The sequence below is a fragment of the Phascolarctos cinereus genome, unplaced genomic scaffold (genome assembly GCF_003287225.1).
Source record: "Phascolarctos cinereus isolate Bilbo 61053 unplaced genomic scaffold, phaCin_HiC Scaffold_2;HRSCAF=192, whole genome shotgun sequence".
Classification (NCBI taxonomy): Eukaryota; Metazoa; Chordata; class Mammalia; order Diprotodontia; family Phascolarctidae; genus Phascolarctos; species Phascolarctos cinereus.
In genome coordinates this window covers 218,295,594-218,316,050 of record NW_027555625.1, presented here as the reverse complement: position 1 = coordinate 218,316,050, position 20,457 = coordinate 218,295,594, and the positions used below count along the sequence as shown (strand labels likewise).

At 45.5% G+C, this 20,457-nt stretch overlaps 1 protein-coding gene across 1 annotated transcript; it reads right to left on the bottom strand.

Moving 5' to 3' along the window:
- Positions 1-9,964: 9,964 nt before the first annotated feature.
- PCARE (photoreceptor cilium actin regulator) lies at positions 9,965-13,747 on the bottom strand. The gene has a single exon (XM_020983724.2). It carries the CDS (start codon positions 13,745-13,747, stop codon positions 9,965-9,967), a length of 3,783 nt encoding a protein of 1,260 aa, XP_020839383.2.
- Between the last annotated feature and the right edge of the window lie 6,710 nt (positions 13,748-20,457).

Genomic DNA, 20,457 nt, shown 5'->3' with positions numbered 1-20,457 from the left:
TAACCCAATGCAAGTCACTAGGCCAATGGATGACTGAATGATAGCCCATTACTATTGCAGCTGTCCTTCCTCCTCACCCCCCTCCTGCCTCCCAAAAAGAGATGGAAAGAGGAGCTGGGGCTTAGATGAGCCCTTCCTTTGTGGGGCTTCTCTACATCCAGCCCATATTAGAGAGGGATTTATTTTAAAAGGCAGTCCTTGTGGTTAGCTACCACCTAAGTGATCCGGTTATTACCAAAGGGTACATTGCTCTCTCTCTTCCCGCTCCAATCCATCATCCATATAGACACCAAAGTAACCTTTCTAAAGCAAATGGTCCAGTAAAAAAAGAACGCTGGTTCTAGAGTCAGAAGACCTGGATTCAAATCCTGCCTTGGAATGAATATTACCCATGTTACCTGAGAAAGTCATTTTATACTGCCAGGGCCTCAGTTTCCTCATCTGTAAAATGGGGTTGGTGTAGATGACTGGGGTCCTTCCAGCTTTAGATCTGTGATTCTATGAATAGATCTGACTGATATTGCCTCTCTCCCGTTCAAGAAGCTTCAATGGCTCCCTCTTGTCTCTAGGAGAAAATATGAAATCCCTAGCCTGGAGTTTAAAACTCTGCATGATCTGGCTTCTGCCTGCCTGCACAGTCTTATTTCATATCATTCCCCTTCATGCTATTTATTTCTGTTCTGGTCAAACTGGACTACTAGCTGTGCCCTAAAAATGACAATCCATCTCCTGACACTGTGGGTTTGCTCAGGCTGTGACCCATATTTGGAATGCCCTCCCTCCTTCCCTCACTCTGCCTCCAAGAAGCTGTAGCTTTCTTCCTTGCATGACTGAGGCTTTGCTTCCTGGAGGACTTCCTGATCCCCTTGTTAACCAGCGCTCTCTAAACCCCTTGAAATTACTTAGTAGATCCCTTTGAATTTATTTATTTGTGTACATGTTGTTTCTTCCCAGTAGAATGAAAGCTACCTAAGGGGTAGGTGCTGATTTGTTTTTGTCTGTGAATCTTAAATGCCTAGCCTTGTTGTTTAGTCGTTTTCAGTTATGTCCAACTCTGTGACCCCTTTTGGAGTTTTCTTGTCAAAGATACTGGGGAGGTCTGCCATTTTCTTCTCCAGCTCATTTTACAGATGAGGAAACTGAAGCAAACAGGTTTAAGTGAGTTTCCCAGGGTCGCACAGCTAGTAAGTGTCTAAGGGTGGATTTGAACTCAGGTCTTTCTGACTCCAGGCCTGGCACTCTATCCACTGCACCACCTAGCTTCCCCAATACCTCAAACAGTGCCTGACAAAAGGCAGGCCCATGATTAATAACGTTTATTGAATTAAATTGATTACAACCTTTCTGGGACTCACACCTGATAGCACTGGAGTGAAAAACTATAAATCCTGAGCTTTTTTTCTACATTATTCTCCTGAGTCATTTAGATGTGCGGTCTCCCCAGCTAGACTGTCAGCTTCTCCAGAACAGAGATGTTGTATCACCTTCATCTTTGTATTCCCCATGGTGCCTAACACAGTGCTGAGTGCTTGGAGGGCTACTGGGTGGGTCTTAGTTTACACTAGCAAACAGCTGGAGAGAACAATTGTAACCAGCACCTTGGGCGAGCACTCCCTTAATGTTCCTAGGGAGGCTAGAAGGTCAGGCAGCTGCTGGGATGCCATCTGGTAATTTAGTAGCTCAAGTAATTATTTTGCTAACTAGGTGCTAAGCTCAGTTATTGCTGTGCTATTGGAGGATTAAGAATGCTGTCAGCACCCTTGAAATTTAGGTACCCTGGGTCAGAGACCCAGTTATGATGCCCTAGTTACCTCTCTGGGAAAAGGCAACAAAGGAGGGGTTAATTGAGCAAATTCCTGGACCTTGGATTCTGTTAATGATTTTGTTTAAGTGGCCCTGTGATTTCATTGACATAAGTAGTCCAAGTATTATTATCCCCATTTTACAGACTGGAAACCTGAGGCTCAGTAAGATGTCTGGGACCACACAACTAAGTGAGGGCTCAGGTTTGGTCTCCTGCTTCCAAAAAGAATGGTCCTTCTGCTACACTGTTCTTTATGTATTGGAAGTACCTTGTAACCATACAAGGAGACAGAAATACAAACTAGAGTAGGTGCACATTTGAGATAACAGATAAGGAGTTGGGGATCTGTTGTCTGTTCTGACTTTCCCAAGTTCCTTTGCAGCTTCCCACCTACTATGCCCAGTGAATTCCATTGCAGTAGAATTCCATTCCAGGGCAGTCACACAAACAAGGCCGTTCTAGCTTCTGCTGAGAGCCAGGTTAGGTGAAGACCAGAGTTCTCTCCTGCCCTCAGGACTATATAGCCTCGCTGGGGAGACAGACCTGGCTCTTGACATGAACAGTCATAAGACAGCATAACAGCAGGAAACCAAATAAGACCATGTGATACAGACAATGAGCTGGTCTCCCAGATGATTCTGGCCAGGGTCATTTGTTCCTGAATGGGCCTGGTGGATGTATGGGCCATTGCTTGCTCTCTCAGTCCCCACCCCTTCCTTACTAGGTATCCCTTTAAGGGAGAAAGCCCATGCCTTTGGTCCCCATACCTCCTCCACCTTTCTACTCTATCCCTTGATCCAGCATTTAAAGAAAAGCGTATGAAAAATAAAGTGTGGATTATTGGTCAGAAGTAGAAAGATTGCTGCCTGTTTCCCCCCCCCCCCCAAGGCAACTGGGGTTAAGTGACTTGCGCAGGGTCACAGAGCTAGTAAATATCAAGTGTCTGAGGCTGGATTTGAGCTCAGGTCCTCCTGACTCTAGGGCCAGTGCTCTAATGATTGCTGTCCAAAGTGCTGATTCAGGGTCTGCTCTTGCTACCTGTTGGTCAAATACAAGTTATTCGACCTCTGGGCCTCTGGTTCCCCTAAAAAAAGAGTGGGTTAGATTAAATGGATTGTAAGGTCTTTTCTAGCTCTGAAAATATAGTCCTATGTGTTAGATGAGAATCCTAGATTTGGTACTAACTAGCTGTGTGACTCTGAGCACGTCATGATATTTCTCTGGATTTCAATTTTCTCATCTGTAAAATGAGGATGATAATATTTACTACTCCTTTCCCACCTTGCAGGTTGTTTATCATCACACATACATACATGTATATGTGTATATATATATACATACATACACATATATGTATATATATATGTATATATACGTACATACATACACATACACCTTAACGCATTATAGAAATATGAATCAGGAGCAGCTGGGTTGCATAGAAGATAGAGCTCTGAGCCTGGAGTCAGGAAGATTCATCTTCTGAATTCAAATCTGGCCTTAGATGCTTACTAACTGGGTTACCCTGGGCAAGTCACTTAACCTTGTTTGCCTCAGTTTCCTCATCTGTAAAATGAGCCGGAGAAGGAAATGGCAAACCATTTCAGAATCTCTGCCAAGAAAACCCCAAATGGGCTCACAAAGAGTCAGACATGACTCAACCACAACAAGAAGAAGTATATTGAATCTGATTGTGCATTTTACAAACTGAGGTGAGAAAGTTGCAGCACTTCTAAGAGGGGATGGAATAGCACTGACTCCCTTTGGGACAGATAACCCATTGCTAGATGACTTGAGGGCTGATGGGAACAGGAGGACCCAAGCACATGTTCCCATGAGCTTCCTTCCAATTTCACAGATAGATGTGATTTCCCTAAGTTATGTTACCGTGGCGAGCCAGTCCATGGATTGATTACCTAAGACTATCCATTTTTTACTCTAGTTCTTCAAGGGTTATGGTAGAAAGATTAGAAGCATGAGACAGTGGAAAGAGACCTAGCCCTTGAGTCAGAAGACCTCAATTCAAGTCCCACCTCTGATTCTTGCTACTTGTATGACCTTGGGTAAGTTACTTAACTTCTCTGGGCCTTAGTTTCTCCTTGTAGACCCGTGATGCTCTGATGTTAGTGTCCCCTTCCCTAGCGTTTCAATGACTCCAAGCTTCCCACGCATCTTGCAGTCGACCTTCTGTGTAACCTGACTCAGGAAGGTGGGTGGTGAGTGGGAGAGGGGTAGAAAGCAGGCAGGTGTTTGAGAGACCCTTGGCAGAACTCTTCCTCTGTATTTAAGTAAACAGGCTGATCCTCTTTTGAATCTATGTAATCTCCCAGCGTCCTGAAACCTTAAGACCCATCAAGGGATTTAGTATTGCAGGATTCCTCTGCCCACAAAAGAGGGGTACAGTGAACTATCACTGGAGCTGCTGGTCTCTAAGTACAGGATGTAAACATCATTCTCATTTTCTGGAAAAAAATACAGACCAAGAATTTCCGCCAACAAAGGTCAGGGAGCTTGGGCAGGCAGTTTGGCTGCAGTTGCATGGAGCTGTTTTCACAGTTTCATGGTGTTATGGGGAGTTGCCTTGGGTTGGATAATCCTTCCTCAAGTACAAACTAAGTGGCCTTTTGCCACTGTCTGAAAGCATGACCCTAGGTCAAGCAGGGCCTACACCCTGATTGTGTCTGTCCCAGGCCCAGAAACATACTTGATATCTGTGGGTCCTCGAGATCGCAGCATTTCAAATCCACATCTCACTATGGGACCCTGGGCAAGTCTAAATTTTCCTTTCTGAGGTTAGTTTCCTCATCTCCAAAATGAGGGTGTCAGACTCCATGAACTTCATTAAATGTCCATCTCTGCTCTGAAATTCTGTAAATTTGTGAAAATGCTACCTCTGAGATAATGATATGCATTTGTACCCCCTTCAGTTGGTTTGCTTCTGCTACAAGTTCATGGGACCCCTTGACAGTCCTTGACACTCAGCAGCCAGCTTTATACTTGAAAGAGCTAGAGGAAATCATGAGGGAGGGGGTGGGGGTGGCCTAGTACAGTGTGGAGTCAGAAGACCTGAGATCAAATCCTGATTTATAATTTATTGCCTGTGTCATCTTGGACAAAGTACTGTGTCTCTTTAGGCCTTACTTTCTTCCTCTAAAAGGTGATGGGGTTGGCCTAGATCAGTGGCTCTCAAACCTTTTGGTCTCAGGAGCCCTTTAAACTCTAAAAAATTATTGAGGACCCCCTCCCCCCCCAAGAGCTTTTGTTTATGTATATAGTATCCTGTTGATAACTGTTGTTGTTCAGTAGTATCTGACTCTTCATGACTCCTTTTTGGGGTTTGCTTGGCAAAGATACTGGTGTTGTTTGCCATTTCACACAACTAGGAAGCATCTGAGGCTGGATTTGAACTCAGAAAGATGAGTCTTCCTGACTCCAGGCCCAGCACTCTATCTACTGCACTACCTAGCTACCAAATGATGTTTTTCAGTTATTTTTCAGTCATGTCCAACTTTCTGTGATCCCATTTGGGGTTTTCTTGACAAAGATACTGGGGTCGTTTGTCATTTCCTTTTCTAGCTCATTTTATAGATGAGGAAACTGAGGCAAATAGGGTTAAGTGACTTGCCTAGGGTCACACAACTATTAAGTGTTTGAGGCCAGATTTGAACTTGGAAAATGAGTCTTCTTGACTCCATGTCCAACACTCCGTCCACTGCATCCCTTAGCTGCCTTATTGATAATTACAATGTTAGAAATTAAAACATAGTATTATTATGAAAATAGCTTTGACTTCATGGATGCCCTGAAAGGGCCTCAGTGATGGGACAACCACACTGAGAAACACTGGCCTAGATCCCTTGCAGCTCTAAATTGATGATCCATAATCCTAAAGAATCATAAAAATGGAGAGTTTTGAAAGACCTTCATGCAGTGACTAAACGAATCCTAAAAATCCCTTCTAACTAGGTTAACAACAATAATAGCAAACATTTGGGTAGTACTCTAAGATTTGCAAAGTTCTTTCTGTTTAGGTTATCTCATTTGTGCTCACATCAACCCGGCAAAGGAGTTGCTGTTATTACCCTCATTTTACAGATGAGGAAACTGAGGCAAACAGCGGTTAAATGACTTGCCCAGGGTCACACAGATAATACATGTCTGAGGCAGAAAGTGAACTCAGGTCTTCAGGACTTGAGAACTTCCTATCTTTTCTGTATTACCAATATTCCTAATTTATTGGGATGGGATCATTAGTAGGACTATTATTGGGATCACCTAGTCCAACTCCTTTGTTTTACAGAAAGGTTAAGTTATTTGGGAAAGATTGAAGACAAAAGGAGAAGGGGATGGCAGAAGATAAGATAGATAGTTAAGTCATGGAAGCAATGAACATGAGCCTATACAGACTTTGGGAGGTAGTGGAGGATAGAAGATCTTGGCGTGCTGTGGTCCCACGGGGTCATGAAGAGTCAGACACGACTGAACGACAATAACGCCAAAGAAGTTATTTGCTGCGGACCATCCGGGTGGTACACGGCAGAGCTGGTGTTTGAGCTCAGGTCCTTTAACTCCCAATTAAAGTGCTCTTTTCTTTAGCTTTTCTATTCCCAGAAAAGAGAAGCAGGATTTCATTCCTGTGCAATGTGATGCTGTTTGCTGACTCCTGCTGCTTGGAAATGCCAGGGTTTCTAATCACAGCACTTTTTTGATTGTTCCTTCTCAAGCCAGTAGTTTCCAGGAAGGCTCCCCTTTAGAACTCTAATGATAAAACAAGTGAATGGCTTGAGGAGGAACATTAATAATCTGCTCTCAGATTCCCAGCTGCGGACAACTTATTTTTGGTTTAAGAAATGAGCAACATCGTGGAAGGATTCGTATAAATAATCCACACCTCATTCCCTCCAGTGGCTAGGAAAATTCATGTGTTTTTTAACTATGATGACATACAGTTTTCCATGGATCATGGTATTTTAGTTAATGTTGGCTGAAAAGTAGAAGTAAGCTCTCTGAGGACAGGGACCATTTCTGTTTTGTCTTTGAATCTCCAGAACACAGAACCTGGCATGATTTAGGGGAGGAATCTTAACTTTGTGTCATGGACCCCGGGGGCAGTCTGGTGAAGCTGATGGACCTCTTCTCAGAATAATGTGTTTAAATGCATAAAATAATATGCATACATATACAGAATAATATACATAAGATTCCAAAGGAAACAAATTACATTGAAATAAAAATGTATTTTTCCCCATCCAAGTTCATGTGCCCCTGAAATCTATTCTGAGACCCCAGGTTAAGAACCCCTGCCTTAGGTAGGGACATGGAGTCAGAAGAAAACAACAGAAAGAGACCTGAATTTGGAATCAAAGGACTCTGATTCAGCTTTCAGCTCCACCACCTATGTGACCTTGGGCAAGGCTCCAAACAGTGATCTAAGGCAAAGCTAGACCTCTGTTTAAATCCCTCCTCTGATAGTTACTATTTGCTTACTATCTGAGTGACTTTGGAAAAGTCACTTCACCTCTGAGCCTCAGTTTCCTTATCTGTAAAATGAGAGGTTTGGGTGAGGTAACCTCTGAAGTCCCTTAGAATTCTAGACCTATCATCCTCTAATGTCAATATTCCTTACCCCAGTGCTTCAGGAGCTATAGCCTTCCCACATACCATTTATCCAGTCTTCTTTGTAAGCTTCAAGGGATACCTAGGTGATGCAGTAGATAGAGGGCTAGGAAGACCTGAGTTCAAATCTGCCCTCAGACACTTACTAGCTGTGTGTCCCTGGGAAACTCACTTAACCCTGCTTGCCTCAGTTTCCTCATCTGTCAAATGAGCTGGAGAAGGAAATGGCAAAGCGCTCCGGTGTCTTTGCCCAGAAAACCCCAAATGCGGTCATGAAGATTTGGACAGGACTGAAAACAACTGAACGAAAGCAACAACCTTGTAAGCTGACTCAGGAAGGAAGGTGGGTGGTGAGTGGGAGATGGATAGAGAGAGAGAGAGGGGTAGTGTGCCTGATGGTCAGACCTTTAAAATGAGGCTGTTGGACTCAGTGACCTCCAAGGTCCCTTCCAGCCCTAAATCTGTGATCTGAGGGTTTTAGTTCAAATTGTGACTCTGTCACCTCCCCCATTCAGCTGTTGTGAAAAACAACCATGACCGAGTCAGTACAGCACTTCATGACAACCTCAAAGTGCAGCGTGAAGGGTGAGTGATTCAGATCTCACCAGTGAGCAGGGGCTGAAGACCTGAGGTCTAGCCCTGTCTCTGTCATTAACCAGACACGTGACCTTAGGCAAGTCATCTACAAACCATGCCGGGGGTGACCCAACTCTCATTAACTCACCCGTCCAAAAGGACCCTGGACTTGGAGTCAGAGGTCACATTCTGACTTTGCCTCCCATTACCCTTATTTGGTGGGTGAGTTGGGGAAGTCTTCTCCTCTCTCTGTGCCTCAGTTTCCTCACTGAGGAGCCTGAACTAGATGACCTCCAAGGTCTCTTCCAGCTCTAAATCTAGAAGCTTTTGACCAGTCTGTCTCCACCAGGTAATACCAATAGCTGATATTTACATAGCGCTTGAAAGTTTGCAAAGAGCTCCACCAGCAGTATCTTAATTCATCCTCACAATCCTGCTGAGACGGAGGCTGCCATCCCATCACTGTTCAAATGAGGAAACTGATGAGGCCCAGAGAAGCTGGATTAGAGGCAGAACTTGAACTCACGTCTTCTTGCCTACTCTGCTAAAGGGGCAGTCAGGATGTGAACTTAGTTATTATGACTGCAGCTCCAGTGGCCTTTCCACCACTCACATGCTATGACCCTAGGAAAAAGCAGTCAAAATTGATTTAAAGCCAGACATCCCATGAAACATTTTTTTTTTCTCTCTGTGAAAGTGAAAGACTAGATTCACCCTCTGTTTAGAAAGATGATAGTGTCTCTGCCTCTGGGAAGAGGAAGGCCCGCAGCAGGTGAGGCCTGCTCAGGGTCAGGATGGGGAATCCAGCACATTCCCCATTCGCACTCCCTAACCCCCCAGGCCTTTCCTGCAGCTGAAGCAAGGGGTGTAAGAACTACCTAGGTTGAGTTCTCCGGCACAGAAACCTGTTTTCTAAAATAGGTAACAGGGAGCCTAAGGAGACCACATCGCTGGGTGAGTTAGCCCTTTCATCCCTTTCCTATTCAGTAAAATGTAAAATGTAAAATGAGGGGTAGCTAGGTGGTGCAGCAGATAGAACATCAGCCCTGGAGTCAGGAGGACCTGAGTTCAAATCCAGCTTCAGACACTATCGGTGTGACCTTGGACAAGTCAATTCACCCTGCTTGCTTTAGTTTCTTTATCTGTAAAATGAGTTGGAGAAGGAAATGACAAACCACTCCAATATCTCTGCCAAGAAAACCACAAACAGGGCAGGAAGAGTCAGACATGACTGAAACCGACTGAACAACAAATGTGGAGGACTGAGGTAGATGATTTCTGAGGGCTTTACTGGCTCTAACAGTCAATGCTTCTACCTAGGTTCAAGTCCCAACTCTACCTCTAACTGGCTGTGTGAACCCATGTTCATTTAGTCACCAAAACTCATGTTTACATATCACCTTAAGCTCTATAAGGCCTTTTCATTATAATAATGCTGACATTTAAATAGGCTTGTAAAGGGCTTCATATATTGTATCTCACTTGATCTTCATACCAGCCTGATGATAAAGGTTTCAGTTATTCTGGTTCCTATTTTAAAGATGAGTAAACTGAAGCTAAGATTGGTTAAGTGATTGGCCCAGGGCCACCAAAGAGTTGGGGACAGGGTTTGAGTCCAGGTGTTCCTGACTCCCAGTTGAACATCCAATTCACTATATCACTCTGTCTCAACAACCCTGTGAAGTGGGTTATTCTAATATTAGGCCCATTTTATAAGTGTCGAGACTGAGGGTCAGAGAAGTGAATTGACTTGCCTAGGCTCCCCGGCTAGTCAGTATCAGTGCCATATGTCTCCTAACTCTAGGGCTCTTTCCCTTGCACTCCACTGCCCCTTAACACTTTAGCTTTCCAGGCCTCAGTTCCTCACCTGTAAATTGAGTCTGTTGGCAAGAGGCTCTTGAAGGGCCCTTTCCACTTTAGCCTTCCATGGCATGACCCAGCTAAAGGACAATGAGCTTGGGACCAGCCTTACCTGGTCGGGCTGCACAGTTCACTCGCGGCCCCAACAGAGGCTGAGCCCGGCAGCCGGAGGCGCACTCTTGGCCGATGGTCAGAGGCGGTCCTTCTGATGAAAGGCTGAGGGTTGAGAGGACACAAGGCCATCCTCCTCTGGGGCTCCCCCCACTGCCTCGGTAGCACAGGGGTTCTCTTAGCCTCTGCCCCTGTCTCTGGATGCTCCCCCCCCTCTGTGGGTGATCCTTTGGGGGAGGTTAGGGGTTTGGCCTCAAACAGAGAGGAGGTTGCAGGACAGAATATGGAGCAGGTGTTGGGGGCCACCTTGCCTGGAACTGGATCGCTCTCCCCCCATGAGCTTGGCTCCTTGGGCTCCTGGGATGGGGAGGTTGGAGGGGTAGCAGTAGAGCCAGAAGGAGGAGGGCTCACTTCTGTGTAACTGACCGGTGGGCTTGAGAGCTCTGGGGGAGCTGGGGGGCTCTGAGGGACATCTGTGGGAGAACTGGGGTTTTGGGGTTGGAGGAGTGGAGAAATGGATTTTCTTGACACTGGGGGTCTTGCTGTCTTGGGGCTTATTGGGGGGCTAGGTGTCCTGGCCCTGACTGGAGGGCCTGTCCTAGGGCTAACAGGTGGGCTGAACTGTCTTTGCATGTGAGGGAGGCTCGGCTGGGTCGGCAGCCCAGTAGGTCTTTGTGAGGCAGGTGGGCTAAGGTTTCTCTTTTCAGTCCTGTGTGAGCAATGTGTCCTTGTAGGGGAGACTTTCCTGACCAGAGGCAGGCTCTTCTCTTGGCCCTGCCTCAGCCTTTCAGATCGGGGTGGCCTGGACATACTGGCTTCCTTGTTTCCACTCAGTCCAGCTGTGCTGCTGGGGTGGGGCAGAGGTATCACCTTATGGGGCTGCCTGTCCAGACTTGCAGCCTCTTCTACTTCCAGCTGTCTCTGGGCCACACCTGGTTTCTCTTGGTTGCAGCTGGTTCCGGGAGCATGGATCAGTTCTAAGGAGAGGTTTCTGGCTTTCCTCTCTGTCTTGGTGTCCCCTGACCCTCTGCCACTGGGAGGGATGGGGTTGGGCACATTTTTATTAGGCAGTAAGTCAGTGGGATTCAGGGTAGCCTTCAGCCTTTGGGAAGCTGATGTTTTCCTGGTGGGGAGAAGCCCTACTGAACCAAGCTTATTGGGCACTTCAGCAGGACACCCTCCAGGCTCCGGATCTCCAGGGGTCTTCAGTGAGTTGAATGAGTTGTCCATCAGGATTTCTGGAGGTGGGGGAGGGAGATCCTCTAAGTCCTCCTCTGTTTCACTGTTTGGAGCACTCTTGGAGACTTGTGCCACTCTAGGGAGAGGTGTGAAGATTGGTGCAAAGGGCCTCCAGTTTGGGCCCAATTTGGGGGGCTCTCCAGCTGCTCCTGGAGAAATCTGATGCTTGGGATACAAAGGGGCAAGCCCCCTATAAATAGGAAATCTGGAAGGCATGATGGGAACACCAAATTTCTTGATGCTACTGACCTCCCCCGAGGGTCTGGGGCTCATTGGCATCACCATCTCTTCAGCAGGACTAAACGTTTCAATGAGTTTCTTGACAGATGGGCGAGGGCTACATCCCTCACCATTCCACCCTTGGGTCTCAGGGGCCTCATTTTCTCTTTTCCAGGATATAGGTTCCTGGATAGGTGTGGTAGCCTTTGAAAGGGTCTCAGTTTTTCCTTTGCTGGGCTGCTGACTCTTAGAGTTGGGATCAGGTTTCTGCAAGACAATCCTTTCCTGACTAGGCAGAATGCTGAGGTTCTTGGCAAGGGAGGCCTTCAGCTTGCTAATGGAGGAGCCCTGGGTGGGCCTACTTCTGCTGTCCAGGCACAGTGTAGCTGTCCTGGGGACGCGGCGCTCCTCTGTGTTCTGTGTTTTCCTTTTCTTACGGAAGCCATAAAACATCTCTAGCCTCTGGCTGAGGTCCTTCTGGACCCTTTGCAGTTCCAGGAGTGTGGGGTCCTCAGTGTGGCCCTTGAGAGATTCCTCCGACTTGCATCTCTTCGGTCTCACAGACGACCTCCTGCTCTCGCTGACTGTGCTTGGCCTAGCAGGGAGGATTATCTTCTTTTCTTCATCCTCCGTCCATTCCTTGTGTGCTGGCTGAGCTGGGACAAACTTGATTCTTTCGCTAATTGCATCCTTCATCTTGAGAATCATCTCCTGGGCCTGGGGACTCTCGATTCTCGTGAAATGTGGCCACAACATACTTTCTGAGAGAGCCAGGGAAGTCGATGGCCTCAAAGACCGAGTCTCTCTCTGACTGTAACTCAGGCTAGTGGTTCCATCTTCATCATCGTCCTCCTCCTCCTCTGCATTGCTGTCCTCTTCATCAGTAAGGAGCAGAGGAGCCTTTAACCTGTAGTCTCTGAAATGTTCTCCTTTCTCAGGGCCCCCGGTTTTTAAGGCATTATGTGAAGACTTCTGCAGCAGCAGAGACCTGGAGTGTGTATTTGCTGGAGTTTCATCAGCGTGTAAAGCAATACTCAGTGCAGCAAGGTGAGTTCTTTGTGTTTCAAGAGCACAGTCCTGGGTTCTGCTGGACCCTGACACTGATGGGTGAGGCTGCCAGGCATCTCCTGACACCTTGGTCTCCCTGTGGGATGAGACCCAAAGCTTCCTTTCTGCGGGCTCATCCAAAGAATCCCAGCTGGCCTGTTTCCCCAGTTTGTCCACAGAATGCAGAGACTCATTGTCAGCTCCAATGCCACTGTCTTCAGAATACAGAGGTCGATCATCAACCTTGGGCGAACCAGAGCCAGCCACATAGCCTTTGAGGAGCTTGATAGCCTTCAGGAGGCACTGGTCCAGTTCTCCTTTAGCCTCTAACTTTTTGTCCAGATGTTGGGCAGCAGAGTGGAGGTAGCTACTGGAGTCCTGCAGAGTACTGGAGGTGAGGGAAGTCACCGTGTGATGGAGAACCTGCATCCTGTTGGCAGTGTATTGTAGCAGCTGTTGCAGGAGATCCGGCTGCCATGGTGGGCCCTCCTTTCCAGCTGGCCAAGCCAGATGGGCTCCAGCTTCTTGGAGGAGGATTTCTCCATCATTGGCGATCTCTCCCAAGAGCTTGTTGATCTCATCAAAGTGCCAGAGCAAGAATCCCACCATTTGCTGGAGGTACTGCTGGGTTTGGGCAGCCTCATGGGCTATACCCAGGATCGCTTCATATCTGGAGAGGCTGGGGTGCAGAAAGGCATAAGCCCTGTGGTGAGCCTTCACCAGGGGTTCAGGGAAATCCACCTTGTCTTCAGGCCCATAAGCAAGAAAGTCTTGGGCTTGACAATAGCAACTCTCTTTCCCCAATACATGGCCAGTGGGAGTCTTTCCTTTTTTAGAAGACTCCTTGGTACTACGTCCCTTCTGTTCATTCCAGTAGAAGTCCTCCCCTGAGGAGTTCTGACTCCCTAACTGAGTATCCTCAGTCGAGTGTTTCTGAGAATCGATGATCTCTGACATGGCAGCTTCAGCATCTAGGGCCATGTGTCCAGATTCTCTCCTCCTGCCTGGAGAGGGCTTTCCAGGGATCAGATGGAGACTTCGGGATATGTTTTGATCCCCTCTGGGATCTGGGTGTTCCCTCACCTGCTGCCTCTGCCCCTGAGGTGAGGCTTCTCCATTGCCGTAGCAGGTGGAGCCTTTAACCAGCAAAGGGATGGACAGACCTTCGGGGCCAGCCTGATGTGCTGACAAAATGCTCTTGGGTTTTTTCCAAAACTGGATACCGCTCCTGGTCATACTGTTGACAATGTCACTATGGGAAGCTGCACACCCCATGGTTTTGAAAGATTTTTTTCCTACTTTCCCATCTTTAGAGAATCAGATTAGAAATAAAAGCAAAAATCATTCTCACCATTTCATCCAGCAGGGTTGAGCATCTCCTGGGCAGGAATCCAGGCCCCTTCCCTTCCCTACCCTTCAAAAACCCCAACAACAACAACCCACCCATGCCAAGCTTGGTGCGGTGACACATAGGTTACAATCAACCTCCTCTCATTTCTTTTAGCCCCCAACCTGAACACTTGTTTTCCTTCTCAGTTTTGAATTCTCAGCGGCCAGTGAACAACAGGCAGGTTCTAAAAGGCTTTACCCTACGGAATTAGAGGACCCTAGGGTTTTTGCTTGTGTCCTGACAGATGCGAATGGCAAATAAAGTCTTAAGCCTATTAGGTTAATCATGCTTCAGGAAGTCGGCATCTGCAGTGTGTTTCAACATACAGTGTTTCAGCATTTACTATTTCTGGAGATGGATTATTTCTGCACATGTTCATGCTTTTAATCCTCATCTAACACTGTGTCGGAAATCAAGAGAAAAGGGCTATAATTGCAGGAGGGCTCTTGGAGAGATGTGCTGGAAGGAGATAGAGCAACCATGGAAAAGAGGAAGTGTCCTTTGTGACTTAGTAGGAGCATGTCAATAGAGCATGCCACGGCCCCCTCCATGACTGGAGAAAAGTGCTTGAACAAACAATAGGCAATAATCGAAGAAATAACTTGTTTTCTTTCTGTAGTATAATGGATGGAAATGCATTAGTTAGAAGAAATTCCTTTGGATGACTAGGCAACAAACAAAAGTAGTTTTCATATTCTTAATGACAGAGATGAAAAGAGTCAGCTATCATAGTAACAGACTCCATTTGATTGGAGAAGTCCAGTGAGCACAGAAGCTATTCTGGGAAGCTCCAAGTCAGTCAGAATACAAGAATGACAAGGCAGAAAGGGAACACACATGCAGGCCGAGAGATCCTTATAAACTCTCCCATAAGCAGCTAACAAGTTGAGCGACCTCGGGTCATGGGCTTAACCTCTCTGGGCCTCAGGCTCCCCATTTATCTCCATAGATTTATGAAAACAGCCAAAATTTGTGCAGTGTTTTAGGCTGCTTGAAATAGCACTTGACATTAAATGTGTTTTTCCTTCTCAAGTGATAAACCACTTACTCAAAAATCAGTGAGAGAAAGCAAGGTATAGGTTTGCCATGGCAATGGGGTTTCCAACATATAACAGGTAGCTACCCTTGTATTTGACAAATGTAGAGATTTAAGATTTTGGGATAAGAATTCATTATTGGTAAAAATTGTTGGGAAAATTGGAAAGCAGTCTGGCAGAAACTGGGCATCGACCAATATCGTATACCATTTACCAAGATAAGGTCAAAGTGGATACATGACCTAGATATAAAGAGAGATATTACAAGAAAATTTGAGGAACATGGAACATATTAATTATCAGAATTAGGAACAGAAGAACAATTTATGAATAAACAAGAGGTGATACTTAAGAAAATTCCCCCCTCCCCAATGCCAAGGAGTCAAACCACAGCCCACTACTGGCCAACAATTTCTGATTACACTTGCATGAACTAGAAACCAATTCCCACTCTTGGAAGTGGGGATGCCAGAAGTTGGGTTTCTTGCTTTTCAGCTGCCATATGTGGCTCTGGCTTGGCAAGGCAGACTGTTCTGGAGGCTTCAGTTCAATTCATTTCAACCAATAATTGTTCATTACCTTTCAGGGATAAGACATGGGGGGGGAGTGGTGGGGGGGGTGGTGATGGTTATAAAGACAAAAAGAAAACAGTCACTGTTATGGAGCTTATATTATCCTGGAGAGCAGGTACATGGAAAGTAAACATAAAGGCAATTGAGGGAATTGGGAGAAGGCTTCCCATGAATCTTGAAGAAAAAAGTAACATCAACAAGGATTTCTTAAGCACTTACTAAATTAAACAAAATTCTGAGGAGTGGAGATGAGGGACAAGTGCATTCCAGGCCTGGGCGGCAGCCTGTATAAAGTCCTACAAAAAGAAAGAAGGAGAAAAAATGTCAGATGGAGGACACAGCAAGCAGACCAGTTTAGTTGGCACACAGAGAATGGGACAGAAAGTAATACATGGGGAAGCAGGTTGAAGCTTAATTGTGAAGAGATTAAATACCTGAAAGAAGAGATTGTATTTTATCTTAGAGGTGACAGGGAGCCACAAAAAGTTGTTGAGGAGGGGAGAAATATGGTTAGACCTATGCTTTTGGAATATCATTTTGTCAGTTAAGTGAAGGATGGATTAGAGGATGGAAGACTGGAAGCAGGGAAACCAGTACACTGATAGAGCCCAGGTGAAAGGTGGTAAGGATCTGAACTAGGGTGGTGACTGCGAGTGGAGACAAGGGGATGGATGTTAGAGATGTAATGGAGGTAGAATCAATAGAATTTGGATATGTGAGGTGAGTGAGAGGGAGGAATCAAGGATAATTCAGAGGCTGATACCAAGACAAGACTTAGCCATTGATTGGACGTAGGGTGGCGAGAGATAGTGAAGCACAAAGGGTGGATGCTCATCAAGCCGTAGAGATAGATGCATAATCATTATGACTGTTTATACTTAGCCCTTAAATGATAGGTAGGTAAGAAGGGAACAAGCATTTATTAAGCACTTGCTCTGTGCCAGGCACTGTTCTCAATGACAAGCTTGAGGAATTTGTCAGTAATACATTGCCAGCACCTTCATGCATAACCAGATTTATTTATTGCTGTTAGTTTCCTCATCTTCTAGTCTCACTTTTCTCTAACTCACCCTGAACACTCCTGCCAATTAACCTTCCCCAAACATTATTACATCATCTTCTGCTCAAATGGCTCCCCACAGACTATGGAATCAAGCCCAAGTTCCTTAGCCTGGTACCCAAACCCTGTACAATCTGGTCCTAGCCCACTTTTCCAATATTATTTTTCTTTTTTTAAATTAATTTTTATTGACTTATTTTGCTTTTACATTGCCTTCATTTTCATTTCCCCCTCCAGTGCCCAGCAGGCCATCTTGTAACAAAGAATTGTCAAGACTGGACAAATGACTGGCAACATCATAAATTGTTTAATGAGTTCCTATGACCAAAGTATTTATTATTATCCACAGTGCAAGATAATTGGCATGCAAACTCCAATATACATGTTGACTTGTGGTATTTTTCCCGGTAGGGAAGTCTACCTGAGATACAAAGTTCTTGTCAGAAGGTTGCTGGGCAAGTCTAGAGTTAGGACAAAGGGAAGGGAAGTGTCATCTATCCTGATACCACCCTTTCTCCACTGTTAGGATGGATCTATATACCAAATAGGCAGAAATATTCCTATTACCTCTTTGGGGGCCCTTTCCACCCTTGCACTGGCCCCTCCCCATAATACCATGCTCCACTCCCTCCATAGTACCAGACATGAACTGGCAAATTCCTTATACCCAACTTGCTTTTCCTCAAGTCCCTCCAGATGTTCTGCTGGATTTGTTATTAACAAGTTCCAGCTCCTGAGATGGCAGTTTATCTCGCATTAGTTACACTTAGATTGGTGTTCTTTTGGAGTCTCCCTGATGAGGTGTCAGGAGACACCCTTTCCAGGCTCACTAATAATAACACATTCACCAAGAGAATCATTACATAATGCCCAAGCTAGAAGGGATCATTGAGTCCAACATCCTGCTACAGATGACAGAAACTTCTCTTTACCTGGCTGTGCCAGTAGGTAAAACCTGGCAGATCTGAGCTCAAGCCTTTCCTCTGACACATGGTGCTGAGTGACCCTGGACAAGCTGAGTGACCCTCTCAATGTTTAAGGAATTCTCTGAGGCTGTAAGCTGAAGAGTAGGGGCTGGCTTGTGTTGCTAGAGGGAGTTCTATCACCAGGAAGCTGAACAGGTCATGTTAAAAAAAATTATATGTGTGTGTGTGTGTGTGTGTGTGTGTGTGTGTGTGTGTGTGTGTGTGAATGTGTGTGCTAGGTGTCTTAGTGGATAGAGTGCTGGGCCTGGAGTCAGGAAGACCCGAGTTCAAATTTGGCCTCAGACACTTACTAGCTATGTGACCCTGGGCAAGTCACTTAACCCTGTTTGTCTCAGTTTCCTCATCTGTAAAATGTTCTGGAGAAGGAAATAGCAAACCTCTTTGCTATATATATTATCTTTGCCAAGAAAATTCCAAATGGAGTCATGAAGAGTTAGACATGATTGGAACAGCTGAACAACAACAAAAATATATGTGTGTGTGTGTATACATGTATACATACAGATTAGATAGGTAAGTAGATGGATAGATAGAGAGATATATGGAGAAAGCTATGGGGTAGTGGACAGAGTGCTGACACTGTAATTAATAAGGCCTGAGTTCAAGACCTATTTCTAACAAGTTATGGCCACATGACCCTGAGTATATCACTTTATGTCTCAAGAGGTGGTATGTTGGATAGAGCATCAGCTTTAGAGTCAGAGGACCTGGGTTCAAATCCTGGCTCTGCCATGTGACTTTGGGCAAGTCAGGTATCTTTTCTGGGCCTCAATTTCCTTATTTATAAAATTCAGGAATTGGGCTGGGTGACCTCTAAAGTCCTGTCAAGCTCTACATCTATGATGCTGTAACAACTCTCTAGGGCTATAAATTGAAGAGCAGATGGGAAGGTGCACAGGCAGAGGAAGTTACCTCACTGGAAGTTTTGTTGTTGTTTTCAGTTGTGTCTGACTCTTCATGACCCCATTTGGAGTTTTCTTGGCAAAGATACTAGAGTGGTTCACCATTTCCTTCTGCAGCTCATTTTACAAATGAGGAAACTGAGTCAAACAGGGTTAAGTGACCTGACCAGGGTCACACAGCTAGTAAATGTTGGAGGCCAGGTTTGGACTCAGGTCCAAACCCAGCACTCTACCCATTGTGCCACTTAGCTGCCCTTTGCTGGGAATACCCTATGTCAATGAAATCACACAGCCAGTAAAAAAAATTAATAACAATATAAGCTGATATTTATATAGCTCTTTAAGGCCTGCAAAGTGTTTTATGCACCCTATCTCATTCTATACTTAAATCAATCTTGTCAGGAAGACACTTATTACTATTCTTCTCTCTTCACTCCCATTTTACAGATGAGAAAATTGAGCCTCAGAAAGATTCAGTGACTTGCCAAAGATGACACATCTAGTAGGTATCTGAGGGAGACTTTGATCCCAGGTCTTCCTAATTCCAAGTCCAGTCCTTATCCTACTATGCCAATACTACTTCTCTACAGTAATAAAGATGAGAAAACTGAAGTCCATGCTTTGGCAAAGCCGCCCAAGCTCCAAATATGTGGCAGAGCGAGGATTCAAACTCAGGTCTCTGGACTCCACCACATCAGGGTTTGTTCACATCTCCTTCCTTCCCTCTCCGAGCAATATGCCTCTGCACATGGTCAATGTCATCTGCTTCATATTGATTAGAAGGGCCTCCATTTTTGAGGGTGACCTGTGCTGACTTTTGCACTACACATGTTCTGAGGGTGCCCCCTGTTTGGTGCCTGCATCTCTAGATGGGCTGACTACCAGTGCAAGAAAGTACAGAGGCCAGAGGTGATAAGGGCCCAAGATGGGGAGGAGGCCACGGGAATGGAGCAAAAGGCACTGTTGTGAGAGACATTGTGGAGGTCGAATGGACAACATCAGAGTGAGGAGTCCAGGGTGACTCAGAGGTTTGGATGGTGGTGGTGCCAATAACAGAAATAGGGGAGTTTGAAAGGGTTATGGGTAAGTTTGGAGAGGGGAGGGGAGGAGGAGATAATGCGTTTACTGAAGACAATACCCTAGCCCCTGGGTCTGTCACTGAGAGATGTCTTGGCTTTGAGAAGCATCCTCTGCCAGGAGGAATTGCTAAACCCTGGAAGCTGGTGGCTGAGACCCAAGGCAATCACTGCTCTATGCCCCAGAGGGCATAATTAATTGAGTCCCCCAATCTGTTTACTAGAAATGGAGGTAAAGGGAAGCAGAAAACAGAACTGGTGCCTGGGGGAGAGCTGTGTTCAGAAAACGATGTTGTTTTAATGCCTGTCCCAGGGCTCGGCTGGACCAGTAAACAAGATGCCAAATAGGGAATGGCTTGCTTTTTTTCCCCTCTTCTCTCTCTTCTTTTACTTCCTGTTTATTACAGTGAGAAGCTCATGTAAAGGCTTTGTAATGCAAATATTCTTTCTTTCAAGATTTAGGTCCAGGACTTGAGTCATCCATTATGAAAACCTTTGGTCCAAGTGAGTGGCTCATGGGATTCCCCAACCAAGCATCACGTTCTAAGTTTACAACGAAATAAGAATTACCTGATTACCTGTGATAGTTCTGACACTCTGTGACTTGTTTTTCCATGTCATTCCCAAGCTTCACTCACATTCATCCTCTTATTCATTGATTTACTTGTTTCTTCATTCATACATTCATTCAACAAGCATTTATTAAGCACCTACTATGTGCCAGGAATTCTGCTGGGCCCTGGTGATACAACAACAAAAATAAAACAGTCCTTACCCTCAAGGAACCTACATTCTATGGCATGAAACAACATTGGCATAGATAAATACAAAATTTATACAAAGTAAATTCTTAGTGAGAGACAGCACTGGGGAGTGACTAGAGACCTAGCCTTGGAATCAGGACAACATGGGTTCAAATCTTGCTTTTGACAAATACTGTGATCCTGGGGAAGTTACGTTAC

Excerpts from the sequence above, each read along its gene's own strand:
- PCARE (XM_020983724.2), bottom strand. The coding sequence starts at position 13,747 with ATGGGGTGTGCAGCTTCCCATAGTGACATTGTCAACAGTATGACCAGG.